The following is a 14,501-nucleotide window of genomic DNA, read 5'->3' on the forward strand; positions in this document are numbered from 1 at the left end:
ATCTATTTTTCTATTTGTAGAGTACATTAAATATAAAAAATATTATAAGAGAGTTTTTCTTATTCATATCAACTATTATAGGAAGAATGTTTTTACGTGATACAAACAATTTAATAATTATTTTTTTAATTCTAGAATGTTTTATCTACTGCATGATACACCAAGAAAGATCTATTGTCTAATAAAACTGCTACAAAATATTTACTTATAGATAAAAAAAGCTCTACTACAAAATATTTACTCATAAATAAACAAGCTGTTTTATTCTGATTCATGATTTCTCTAAATTAAAAATAAACCGTTTATTACATTAGAAATATAAGATAGAAATAATAACTTAATTTTTTTAAATTTATCTTAAAAATCGACGCTAAAAAACTATAAGATTAAAAGTTTATTCATACGGACTAAATTTTCAATATTTAGGACACTGGTTTAGAATATGCCGAAGATATTCAGGGAATGACACTGTAAGTGCACGCTATCAACTACCAACCGTCAAATTCCAATAATAATTTAAGTGTGTAAACGAAGTTATGGAAAAAATAAAAGTTATTAAAAAAAAGAAGCAAAGAAAGGAAAATTTGCACTTCGTCTTCTTACTCACTCATCAAACTCTTCACGGCTCCTCTGCTTTTCGTTTCTCGCTTGCAGTTGAAACACTCTCTTCTCTTATCACGTGATTCTTCTTCTGGTACGTCAAATGCGACGGTGTCGTTTTCATCGTTTTCCTTGCTCTTTTCTTGATTCCATTTATATTCCTTCAATCCAATTTCGTTTCTTGCTCGCACCAGAAATTTTGTGGTACTTGTTCTAAGAAATTTTCCTCCGTCGGATCGAAAAAGCTTGTTAAAGACGTTAATACATGTGCATCTAGAATAATTTTATTAGCTACTGTTTGATTGGGATTCCAAATTCCAAAATTCTAGTATTGGTTTCCTATTGTTGAGATCACACGCAGCAGAACTAGATTCGGTTTTTAAGTTTATCCGTTTATACCGTAGCGATCCTTGAGCGTGAAGATTTTCTACTAACAGTCCTCTTTAATTATTTAATTTTTATCATATTCTTTTACTGTGAAAAACGTTCTTACATGAGGCACCAGTGAGAAGTATAAATCGCACGATTGTATCCTGTGAAGTAGGAATGGGAGGAAGAACGTACACTTTTGGAAAATTTTAAAAGGATTTATGATCATATTTGCGAGAATTTGGTTTTTTAAGAAGTTAAAGGCATTATAGTATGATGTATTTAGCCGACCTAACTTTTGTTGTTATTCTTTTACTATTAAGATGTGGGTTCACCCTTTAAGTGGTCTTCAATTTGATATCTCTTGCTTACATTTTTTTAATTAAAGAAATAAAGAATTCAACACTGATGGTCATTGTCTATCAGAAAGCCACCTGACGTTGGTTGAATTGTAGATATGTAGTAAACAAAACCATATATTTTTCTTTAGCTAGAAAATAACTTAAGCTTTTTAAGTCCTTTTCCCCCTTTATGCTGTTGTGTTGGCTTGCAACTTTTTGGGGATTAAGGTTAGCAAATTAAAACTGTTTGCTTCGGCGCATCTTAGCTTTTCTTATAAAAGCTGACTAATCAAAACTTTTCCGTGCTTGATTCGTGTGTTTGGTTTAGGTTATCTTTTCTTTAAACATCACAAGGGCGCATAGCTTTGCATTTTATAAATCCGGCTTGGTGGAACCTTGTTTGGTAACTCTTTTTTTTTTTTTTTTATGTGACTGCAGGTATGGATAGTGCTGCAGGTCAAATTCTCTATCCTTTGCACCGTTGCAAAACTGTTCATCTGGTTTGTTGCAATCTTATCCTTGAGTCATACTTGTTTTTCTCAATTTTGTTTAAAATGAACTAGTGAAGGTACTGGCTTATGGTTTACTCGTTTATTTCATAGAGGCTAATAAGATCAAATCATACATGTACCGCATACACCCTTTATCTGTCAAAAAATATTTTTAAATAACTAAAAAATCAAAACAAAGTTATTCAAATTAGTCATCAGTTTTCAACGGGCTCTTCTTCACTGAAGTTTCATTCCTTCTCTTTCCAAGTTATTCGAATCGCTAAAATTCACAGATTTCCCAGTGCAAACAACTTACTCGTTCCAGTTTTTATTGCTTTTCCTCATTAATACACTGTAATCTTTCAAAAAGTAAGGATGAGTACATGTAATTCAGTTTATGCGGACTAAATTCCTTAAACTTGGTATTTCAATCACAGATCTTAGAAATAGTCATAATAATAAGATTAAAATATAGGTCTTATAAGAAATTCCCATTGGAGCATTCTAATGTGACATGGGAAGGTCTTAAAGACCTTGAGAAACAAAGAAAAAAAATGCTTTTCTCCATGGAAAGATTGTACATGTTTAAAGTGTAAATAAAATATTTTAAAAGTATAGGTCTTATAAAAGCTTTCAAAAAAAGGATTTTAAAACTGATGTGGTAAGCAGGAACCAAAATAAAGTAAAATAAGATCAAATGGTATGACTCTTAAACTGAAAATTAACTTAGATGTTGAACATGTTTTATTCTTCTTGAGATCATTCGTCATTTGGATCACTTTCTATGGCATTAATGTCTTGTAAAAATTTGTATACAGGTTAGACATGCTCAGGGAGTTCATAATGTTGCAGGAGAGAAGAACCATGATGAATACATGTCTTACGATTATTTTGATGCACACCTAACCCCTCTCGGTTGGAACCAGGTAGTTGCTAGGCAGATTTATTTAACGTCATGTTTTCGAGTATTTCTGGTTGGTTTTAGTGTTATGCAGAATTCCTCTCAAAGTGATTTCTTATCAAAGAGACAACGAGTCAATAGCAATGTTCTTTATCTACTTATTTCCTTCCCTGGTTAATTTTTGGTCGTTAAACGTCGCTTTGTGGTTGACAGGTTGAAAATCTGCAAAAACATGTGAAGGCAACAGGACTTTCGAAAACTGTCGAACTTGTTGTGGTTTCCCCATTGTTAAGGTATAACTAAATTGTTATTTGGAATTTTCCTCTGACATGCATCCCTTTGATTCTGTTATTTCCTTTATTGTCTTGTTAAAAATGTACATCTGAACAAGTGTGCAATATGTGTAAAATAAGATAAGTTGAAAGAATGTTTATTGGTAACATTCTGACAATGATGCCAACATCACTTTGATGTGCAATATGTGTAAAATAAGATAAGTGTGCAATATGTGTAAAATGTACATCACTTTGATGCCAACATATCATATCTGACTATGATGTTTATTGGTAAGATAAGTTGAAAGAATGTATGTTATCTATTGTTTAACAAAGCAGGGACGAGATATGTTGGCATCAGACAACGGTGGATATAACACCAGAAATTGGCCAGAATGACTGAAAATTAGGACATAGTTTGTAAAAACTTAAATCTCTTATTGATTAGTCATGTATGAACCGGTTATTATGTTTTTCTTCTGCAACCTGACTTGTAACAAATAGAACATAAATATTGGGATAATTAGGGAAACTATCTGACATTAGTTTTTGAATTTCAACACATTGTGTCTGCTGGTATGTTATATTGATGCTTGTATTTTTTATTTCTCTACTCATGTTATTGTAATGTCTTTCATGTTCTGCTTTCGTTTAAATCATGATCACACTATGACTTTAAGGAAGGGTCTTCTAATATCTCTTTGAATTTACGAGAAGTTGGAAACAATTTCAGCCATATTTTTTATGTTGAGATAGAATTTGACCTAGTTGATATGATAAATTGATGGTATGTGTGAAGAAATCTTTTTTAAATGTCTTTCATTTAGTGAGAACATAGAATACTTATGTGTTTGGAGCTATTGTGGATTGAAATTGCTAATTATTACATTACAGGACCATGCAAACAGCAGTTGGAGTCTTTGGTGGTGAAGTATACACTGATGGGATTAGTGAACAACCTCTTATGATGGAAAATGTCGGACACAGTGATCATCTTGCAGTTTCTAGTCTGAACTGCCCTCCATTTATAGCGGTGGAGCTTTGCCGAGAGCAAATAGTATGTTACTCTACAAAGAGGATGATAAATAAATGCTACACTACATGAAAAATACTGTCTTGCTTTGCTGCTTGGGTGATTGAATAAACTGATTTACATAAATCATTCCCACGGTTTGTCAGATTCTGGTAGATCCTAAAATAAAAAAATACAGATAAACCAACTGAGTTCACAATTTGGCTACTAGACCATTGACCGTCATCTCGAGCTTCTGCTCAATGAAACTGATGAACATCGTGTCTTCCAGTCTCATCTTTTCGTGGACTTTTTGTGTGTTCCTTTACTGAATAACTTCAAATCATTATATAGCTTTCTGAGAGTTTAAAACGGCCCTAAAAGGTTATACTGGCTAGTCCAAACATTGCCCAGTTCTGTTTGTTCTTATGTTACGTCTGATTATGACGACATCTCCGATAAGGTCACTTGAATTTTTAAACTGTCCAAAGTTGGTAGGTTTATTGTAGTGAGTATATGACTTCTTTGAATTATTTTGCAATCTGCTATTTGCCTTTTTCAATAGCCGTTTCACTAAACAATTAATAGAGGTTACTTGTTTCAGTATATATGTATGTGGCCAATGAACTTGTAACTAGAGAAAAGATTAAATTAACACGAAGAGGGAAAAGACTTTGAAATACCTCCCTCGTATCGTTTTAAATTCATTAGCTATACGAATAATGATTTTATGTGATGCTTTATTTTTGTAATACAGGGACTTCATCCTTGTGATAAGAGAAGAACCATCAGCGAGTACCGGAATATGTTTCCAGCAATTGATTTTTCACTTGTAAGTATTTCTTTTAACAATCAAGTTTGTTCTGATGCACACTGGTTCCCAGAAGATAAATAGAAGAATATGGTTGAACAAGATTCATTCTTAATGTGAAATATGTTTAGATTGAGAGTGAGGAAGACATTTTGTGGAAACCTGACGTCAGAGAGAAGGTAGAAGCAGTTTCTGCTAGGGGCCTGAAGTTTTTGGAATGGTAAGCGGGATTAAATAATTTTGTGCATGTTTCTTGTCAATGACTGCATATTTAACAGGAAGATTAATCTTGCTGAACAAAAAGGTAGGGATAGAACAAAGAAGCACGAGCATACACAAATTAAGCTTCTTTCATATTTGCATAATTTAAATTCAAAAAGAAAAGATGTATTGGTTTGGATCACTTCAAGTGTTTGCTGAGATTTTTGCCTTATTTTTTTGCATTGCATCTGAAACGTTTGTTTGCAGTTCATGTGGTTTCATATTTAGATTTTATAGAATGTGACTTTGTAATGAGGCCAAAATCTACATTTTAGATGGTTCTCACATTCTTGCCTTTTCTCTACCAGCTTGAATATGTTTTACACAATATTGGTCGCAAGTGTCATCTAGCAGTTACAGCTAAAGATCTGACATCTTTTCCCCAAATTTTGCTGTGTTGGTTCAGGTTGTGGACACGTAAAGAGAAGGAGATAGCAGTTGTTACCCACAGCAGTTTTCTGTTTCATACCCTTCGTGCTTTTGGAAAAGATTGTCATCCGAACATAAAGAGTGAAATACGCAAACAGTAAGCATTTGCCTTAACTAATCGATTAGAAGCATATTCAGGTTGATATATGGTTGGATAATAAATGATAAGGTATCTTTTGAAAATGTCTCCTGAACACTAAGAATCAATTATAAGCCTTCAAGAAAAGCTAGGAAATATAAAAAAAATAATCTTCATGACTTTATTTTATGTTGTTTTAATATAATCTAAATTAATTACCTAGAAATTCTCCATCAATATAATCCAAATAATACAACACACTCATCGGCACCCTCGTTCTCACTCCGTGCTCCCCATTGTTCACTAGCATAGAAGTCACCACGTTTTGTGGTTGGTTTGTTGGAAAAGGAATTTCTTTTCTAATGAACTTGACATCCTTAAATACAAAATATTTATGCGTTTCTATTCCTTCAGTTGAGAAATCTCTTTTGGGCTTCTGACCCTTCCCTTGCACAAAGCCAAATTTCCTTTCCGCCTTTAGTGAGGTTGAAAATTTTCTTGCTCATTTATCGTAGTTATTACCACGTTATAGAATCGAGATAATGATGTTTCTCAGACCATCACTTTATCCAAGATAAGTTTCTTTTCTCTATCTCTCTGTTAGGCATGATCTCTCATAGTGGTTCTTGCCTTATAATTCTCAACAAGTAATTGATTGGTGATAATGATGTTTTCCAGCCCGTAACTCAATTCATGATGGTACATTTCTTTTCTCTCTATCCCGCCATCATATGATCTCTCATTATGGGACTTGAGATTAAAGTAAAGAACATTTAGAGTGAATTTGTGAGAGTGTTTCCCCACTTAGGATTTCATATTTATAGTAGTTTGAGATACATTAAATACAATGGATGAGAGAAAAAAAAAGAAAGAATTCTAGAAGATGGTAGTAGGAACTAGGTCTAAAGCATGCTTCTAGGTACTAGGTCCAACACATAGTACAATAAGTCCTATTTAAGACTATTTATTCTAACACTCTTCCTCAAACTAGAGCATACAAATTGTATGTATCAAGTTTGAAACAAATAAATTCAATCTAAGGACCTCTCAAGAATTTTGTTAATACATTTGCAATTTGATCATTTCATCTGACACACTTAATGCAAATTTCTTTGGACAACAATTCTTCTAAAATAAAATGACAATTTATTTCAATGTATTTGGTCCTCTCATGGAATACAAAATTAGAAGCAATGTAGAGAGTAGCTTGATTATCACAACAATACATCTTCATTGGCTTAATGTCAAAATTCTTGTACGAATTATTTAACCCATATAAGTTCACATGTCAGGGATGTCATTGTTCTACACTCGACTTTAGCAAATGATCGTGCAACAACATTCTACTTTTTACTTTTCCACGAGACTATATTTCCTCCAAGCAAAACACAATATCCCATGATAAAACGTCTATCCATAGGAGAACTAGCCCAATCAGCGTCACGATATCCAAAAACTTGGGTATTTCCTTTATCTTTATAAAAAAAATCCCTGTCTTAGAGCCTTTTTAAGATATCTTAGGATATGAATGACAACAATTCAGTGATCAACACAAGGATTTTACATGAATTGACTCACAACACCAATTGCAAAGGACAAATCTGGCCTAGTAATAGAAAGATAAATAAGTTTTCTAACTAGTCTGTACCTTTTTGGATCAAAGAAAGCTTCTCCTTGTTTTTTCATTAATTTCTGATTTATATCTATAATACGACAGTCCATTGGTTTACAGTCGATCATACCTATCTCTTTAAAGATATCAAGAGCATATTTCCTTTGAGAAATTACAACTCCTTCCTTAAAATAGGCTACTTCTATGTCCAAAGTTACTTTAGATTTCCAAGATCCATAGTCTGAAAATGATGGTATAAATGTTCCTTTAACTTAGAGATTTTACCAATATCATTGCATGTGATCACTATATCAACAACATATACTATTAAGTACACACATTTTCTAGGGAAGGTATGGCAATAGAATACAAGATGAACTACCTCATTATGTTTCTACCCAAAAAATTGAATAATGTGGCTAAATTTTCTGAACCAAGCATGAGGAGATTGTTTAAGACCATAGAGAGAGTGATACAACTTACAAAGCAAACCTGATAGGGGTTGGAAAGTATATGAGAGGAGAAGAAAGGAAGTGGGGGAAGTGAGTTAGAAGCATAACTGTATTAACAATTAGGAAGTGGCGGGAATGAGATGATATAAAACAAAGTTATTGTTTCTTTGTTACGGAGAAAGGATTCTTTTGTAAAGTCTGGACTTTGGCTAGAGGAGGGGGATTAGGCTCCCGTTTAGATCATTATGATTGTACATTGTTCTCTAATAATACAGGAACCCAATTCTTTTCTATATGTGTTCTTGTTGTTTGTGTTGAAAGAGTGAGCAAGATAGGTTTAATTTCTCAGAAACCTATCAATTGGTCTGACCTGCCGGATACAATTGGGAGCAAAAGGTGAAATGGAGTGGAGAATCAACAGGCCATTAAACGTAGTAGAGGAATGGGAGCATGTTTTGGATGGAGAAAGGGAGATATTACCAACTTCTAGAGAAGTAACTTTAGATCCATTGGCTAAAGTAATAACATGAGGATTTTTAGAATGAGAGATAGAGAAAAATAATGAAGCATTACCATAAATATGATCGAAGGCGTTGAATCAATTATCCATGAACTTACTTAAAGTTTGAGAAATTCAAGCTTTTGATAAAATAGAATGGGTGAAAACTGATGCTTGGCAACCAAACTTTAACCTAAGATATTCTTAATATTCTTTATTAATAAACTTTGACTTAGAAACTACAGTCATGTGACTATTGGTTGTTTTACCAAGAAAAGCATGTAAGAAGTAACAATTTCTTTGGTGTGACCGATGCTTTTACAATGTGAGCATTGAAAACATCATCCTCCATTCTCAAGACTTCCTTTTTCATAAGTAGGCATGTTGACTAGAAACAAATATAAAACAAAAAAAAAACCAACAGGGTGTTCAAGAGAGAAAAACTTAGGGTTTTAGTAGAGAAAACCCTAGGAGATCCACCAAAAGACTGGAAAACTATAAATAAAAGACAAATATGAACTCATAGTGCTTCAGAAGAGGTCCGACAATTGAACGACTACGCATGAGAATCATGAGCCTTGGGTACGTGACGACGTATGTGACAAAAAATGGATGCACGACTACAAGGATTAAATTGGGCTCCTTTAGACCTTGTTCACTTGAATAGATTTGGGAGAGAGTGATTGAGGGAATTTAAAAGGATTTGAAAGTAAATTTTTTTGTTGTTTATTTGAGTGGATTTGGAGGTAAGTGAGAGTGAATTTGGAAGTAAAGTTTGTGAGAATTAGTGTAGGATTTGATTGACTTGACAGATTAAAAAAATTTACTTTCAAATCCACTCTCATTTACCTCCAAATTCACTCAAATAAACAACAAAAAAATTTACCTTCAAATCCTCTCAAATCCCCTCAATCACTCTCCCCCAAATCCATTCAAGTGAACAAAGCCTTAGGGACAATGGCGGGCGACAATGACAAATAGTGATTGACAGAAAAACAATATCTTTGACAAAGACAGGTAGAATGAATCTCACTTTAATACTAACTTGAGATTAAAGTAAAAAAGATGGCTTAATACCAGTTATGGTCCCAATTTTTGTCAGCTTTGTTTAAAATGGTCCTAATTTTTTTTATGTTGAATGTTGTCCTAAAGATCGTAATTTGTTTTTAATTTATTCTTTTTTGCAAACGGTGTTTAAATTGTTAACGGCCAAATTTCCAACTGTGCAATCAATGACACATCACCCTTGACACGTCATCATCATCTCCTACCTCCAGAAACCCTAATTTCTCCCTACATAGAAACCGTAGCCACCAACCCTAACCGTCGCCGTCACGCTCACAGCCAGCCATCATCTTCGCACCTCCATCATCAGACATTTTGAAACCCTAACTAGATGGTCGCATCGCTGTTCCAAACGCTCCAACACAAGTATTGCGAAACCGAATCGCGAGTTCCTCGCACCTTTGAGCAACGACGTGAAGCTTCTTCATTCTCCACCAGCCACCACCAACCTGAAACACAGAAGATCAAAACCCACAGAACCAAAAATCTCCTTCAAACTAGAAGCGCGATTCGCGCCGCAATGGTAAAGAGCCACCAACATCATCATTGCGAGCAAAATCCAAATCGCCAAACCCAAATCACACTAGCGCCTCTCCGCAAGCTTCTCCACCGCGCCTTCTTCATTCACCTACAAGATAAAAACGTGGAAGCAAACCAACTATCACGAAGTTCACCATATCCTCCGTGAAGGAGAAACCTTGTTCTCGCGTGACGACAATCAACCAAGCTTTTTCCCAATCTATCGATGCAAATCTGAAACTCTAATTTTTGGGTGAAGAAAGGGGTTGCCACATGTCAAGTCCTCATTGGTGTGACCATCCTTAGTCAACTTTGGTCCTAGCCACATTAGTCAATAACTGTCATGTAATTCACTGATTAGTGATGTGTCGTTAACGTTTTAAACGACGTTTGCAAAAAGAACTAAATTGAACACAAATTACGATATTTATGACTACATTGAACGTAAACAAAATTAGGACCATTTCGATTAAAGCTAACAAAAATTGGGACCATAATTGGTATTAAGCCAAAAAAAAATTGTAGTTGTGTTCGCATAGATGTAATTTACTCTTGAAATGAAATGACGTAGACGAATTGTTGAATGAAAACACGTTCGTTTTGCAGTGATTGGGAAGGAATTGAACGTACTGAGTTACAAGATATGTTGTTGTTTTATCACCTAATGATCAACTGCGATTTGAAGGGCATTAAAATGAAATCTCATACTTTTCCTCAATAATTTCATAATATGCAACATGAGAATTAATTAATGTAATCGATTCTAGTTTTAAGTTATTCGATTCCATAAATTGTGTAAATTATGTGAAACAAAATAAATAGATAAAAGTATACTAAGTACTGATAATATTAATAATATTAATATTAAATTATAATTGAAATAGGTTTGTAGCAAAGTTTCTTTTTATAATATTTTTTACTAAAAATATTATTAATAACTATTATTAGTATTTTGGTAATCTTTATTAATAATATCGATAAAATCCTACACTAATTTTCACAAATTTTTACTTTCAAATTCATTCTTACTCACCTTAAAAGTTCTTTCAATAAAATAATAATTAGGCAATGTTCACTTAGAGAGATGAATTTGAGTGAGATGAAGTGGATGAATTTAAGGGATTTAAGAGTGAATTAAGTGTTACTTTTTTGAAGGAATTTGGAATCAAGTAATAGTGGATTTGGAAATAAAATTTAAGAAAATTAGCGGATGATTTAACCAATGTGACAAATAAAAAAATTATTTTAATGGATAAAAAATAAATATTATTAAAATGTCCGTAGTGGTAAAAGTAATATAAAATGATATTTTAAAATTATGTATTTTTTTGACAAAAATTTATTACATATATTGAAAAAAATAATAATGAATAATTATTACAATAATTTTATAAATATATAATATAGTCAGCGATAATATTTTTGTATTTTATAATATATTTAAATGCTCTTATTTTTATTAAAATTATTGTACTTATGGAAGATAATCAATTACGAAGATAATCAATTACTATGTGTCATTTAATTTACATAAAATATTCTTGATGAGATGTACATCAGGAATCTACTGCATAAAGCATAGCAAAAGCTAAACAGGCCAAGACTAGAACAGCTCTGTCAATAATTAATATTATATTGTAATATTAATATTATTAATAAATGTAGATAATGAAATCTGGAATTCATTAAAGAGGTTTGGAATCAAAATTGTAGTCTAGGAATTGTGAAATAACATGAGATTAAATATGTCATTTTAATTTATTTCCCTTCAAATCTTTACGTATGAGAGGATGATTAAAAAACCTTGTATCTCGCAAATCACTATGCAATTCGTTGTTTCAAATTATCTTAAATGAACACCATATTCATCTGCTTGAATAGTATAATCTCTTCAAACGAATACAATCTTAATTTATTCTCAAATCCTTTTAAAGTCATTAACTTCTTTTTTATCAAATCCATTTATCCTTTTCTTAAAATTTCATATTTATGGTAGTTTGAGATACATCGAATATAGGGTTAAATATGTTTTTCGTCCCTTAAGTATCACACGATTTTGGGTTTAGTTCTTACTTGAAACTTTAGTTGTTTTTAGTCCTCATAGTTTTGAAACTATTACTATTAGTCCTTAAAATTTAACGGCGTTAACTTTTGTTTGATGTGGCAAACGGCGAGGTCACGTTTTATGCCAACTTTCCTCTTCACTCTCTGTCACTCGCCGTTTGCACATCAAACAAAAGTTAACGCCGTTCAATTTTTAGGACTAATAGTAATAGTTTCAAAACTATGAGGACTAAAACCAATTGAAGTTTCGAGTAACGACTAAACCCAAAATTGTGTGATACTTAAAGGACGAAAAATATATTTAACCCTTGAATATAATGTAATTGATAAAAGAAAATAAAAGAATTCTAGAATATGTTCCTAGGAACTAAGTCCAATGCATATTTCTAGATACTAGGTCAGCACAATAATATTTAAGACTATTTATTCTAATAATGGATAAAGTACTTAAAATTTCGCTCAAATTGCCCTCACCCAAATATCATAGTGTTCATCACGTAATTAATGAGGATAATGATATCTCTAATACCATCACTCGATCCAAGATGATTTTCATACTCTCCATTTTGTCATTTTGTCATTGTTTACTTTATTTTCTCCTCTATGCGACCCATGATCTCTCGTGATGCTTAAAGTATTTTAAAAAATTGTTTGTATGGATTCTTTGTAAGTTTTGATCTTCACAAGTTATTCAGAAGTTGGGAGTCTCACATCGACTAAAGATAAAGTCAATTTATAATATAAAAGTAGGTGCAAATCTCACCTTACAAGCCGGTTTTGTGGGGTTGAGTTAGGCTTAAAGTTCATTTCTTAATTATCCTAGCGATATTTGTTGTTTGTTGGACATATTGTTCCACCCGCTATCGAGCCGTTATCGGACCATCCATTAATGTTTAGTCTCATGTTCGAGATGATGTTTATACCTCGGCGTGAGGAGGTGTGTTAGAAGTTTCACATTGACTAAAATAAAATCAATTTATAATATATATAAGTGAGTGCAAACTTCACCTTACAAGTTGGTTTTGTGAGTACGCATCTTTCTCGTTTATTCAACTTATCCATCTTTACATAGTATAGAACCATTTGAACACCAACAACCTTCCTCTCAAACATAAATTCCTACTCTAACAAAAAATTTCTTAACTACAAATACTTTAATGGTGACTCGTTAACTATAACAAGGATCGTTTTTCTTAAATTCCTATTAAGAAAACTTTCAATAAAAGTTATCTATAAGTCTATGTAACTTCATATCGTATTTATTTGTGTTAGTGAAAAAACTATTAAGATATTTTAATCAAGTTTGCATCAATTTATCTTCTTTTTTTTTGCATTCACAACAACAAAGAGTGCGTATATATAGAGAGGGGTTTACTTAAAATATAAAGATTAAACTGTAAAAAAAAAAAATCAAACATATTCATACAGAAGATTCTCTCAATCTCATAATATACAATTTTCTACTTAATTTCTTTTGCTATCTTATACTATACTTTGTTTTCAAAATAGATTATGTTAATTTTTTTTAATATATTTTAAAATATTAAATTAATATATTTTGAAAACGTAGTAGAGAAACAACACATAAAAAAATCAACAAAGAATCTAAATTCAAGAATATCTCAATATCATAATAATTAGTTCACGGTGATATCAGATCTTCAGATATGTATCTTTTTCTTCTGCATTTATAAGAACTTCTTCAAGAAGTTAGTGAGACAATTACCTTCACCATTTCACAATATTATTCTGTTAGTAAAAGAAAAGGAAAAAAAAAAGGCAAGAGACTTCGGAAGCAGAAAAAACTTTGATATTCTATGTAGTATTTGGTAACATTAACTAATTGTTTGCAAGCTCTACATGTGTTCGACTTTCATTAGACCGATTGACAATTCTGTTTTACAGCTTTACTAATTGTGAGCTGCGTTCAATGGTCATCATTGATAGAGGGTGAGCATTTTACTTTGAGAACAAAACTTCTATTCAATTCTATGCACAAAATTGATTTGAGTATTTATACCTGCAGTATGATTGGATCAAGTGAATCAACAACTAACTTTCCTGGCAAGATTCCTCGTGGCCCTGATGTTCCCAGTGAAGCTGCAGACTAAACATTCTGGGATTAGGCGGAACAAACTGGACTTTTCATTAGTATATATGATTCCTTCTTACTTGCATTTACTAGCAAGGATTCAATTTTTTGTTTGACCGGAACAAACTCAATCATATGACCATTTTCAAAATTCCTTTTTCCGGGCCTAAAACATTGGTAAAGTTAGGTGATAGATTTGAAGATGATAAGCAGGATGTGAGACAGGGTTTTTCCGATTTTATCCAAGTATGTTGTAAATATGTATACTTGCTATGTATCCAAGAGAACAAAATAAAGGGCAGACAAAGGTCAAGAACAAAAAGATTGAGATAGTAATTTCTACTGTATTGATGAGAGCAACACACTATACTTATATACAATCTATTGCCTATGAAAGGACAAAAAATATAACAGAGGGTACAACTGTGGGTGAGGTGTGTGTAACGCCTCTATATGTACCACCTAACATAATATAAAGCTGTATCAGAAGAAAGAAAATATTGTACAATATGGACTTATGTATTTCTATTCAATTGGGTTGGGGTTGTTGGTTTTGATTAAGCTATTTGGAACCTTTCTTTCTTCTTCTTTTAGCCCCTCACAAGCTAGAGGTTTGAAGATGTCAAGAA

General features: G+C 32.4%; 1 protein-coding gene across 4 annotated transcripts; it reads left to right on the top strand.

Annotated features, from left to right (window-relative positions):
- Positions 1-540: 540 nt before the first annotated feature.
- On the top strand, positions 541-14,208 carry LOC108338214 (phosphoglycerate mutase-like protein 1). Of its 4 annotated transcripts, none has more exons than XM_017574966.2 (10): positions 542-694; positions 1,749-1,810; positions 2,620-2,727; positions 2,916-2,995; positions 3,872-4,034; positions 4,747-4,821; positions 4,932-5,020; positions 5,468-5,587; positions 13,686-13,730; positions 13,807-14,208. In XM_017574966.2, exons 2-10 carry the CDS (start codon positions 1,751-1,753, stop codon positions 13,889-13,891), a joined length of 825 nt encoding a protein of 274 aa, XP_017430455.1. In that variant the 5' UTR covers positions 542-694; positions 1,749-1,750; the 3' UTR covers positions 13,892-14,208. The 4 variants fall into 4 exon arrangements, with proteins under 4 accessions (XP_017430458.1, XP_017430455.1, XP_017430456.1 ...); XM_017574967.2 differs by lacking the exon at positions 542-694 and adding an exon at positions 1,359-1,538; XM_017574968.2 differs by lacking the exon at positions 542-694 and adding an exon at positions 1,617-1,638.
- The last annotated feature ends 293 nt before the right edge of the window (positions 14,209-14,501 follow it).

This window comes from Vigna angularis, chromosome 7 (assembly GCF_016808095.1).
Source record: "Vigna angularis cultivar LongXiaoDou No.4 chromosome 7, ASM1680809v1, whole genome shotgun sequence".
Classification (NCBI taxonomy): domain Eukaryota; kingdom Viridiplantae; phylum Streptophyta; class Magnoliopsida; order Fabales; family Fabaceae; genus Vigna; species Vigna angularis.

Excerpts from the sequence above, each read along its gene's own strand:
- LOC108338214 (XM_017574966.2), top strand. The coding sequence starts at position 1,751 with ATGGATAGTGCTGCAGGTCAAATTCTCTATCCTTTGCACCGTTGCAAA. Across the intron at positions 2,728-2,915 it reads CCCCTCTCGGTTGGAACCAG|GTTGAAAATCTGCAAAAACA; the intron begins GTAGTTGCTAGG and ends TGTGGTTGACAG. Across the intron at positions 4,822-4,931 it reads CAGCAATTGATTTTTCACTT|ATTGAGAGTGAGGAAGACAT; the intron begins GTAAGTATTTCT and ends AAATATGTTTAG.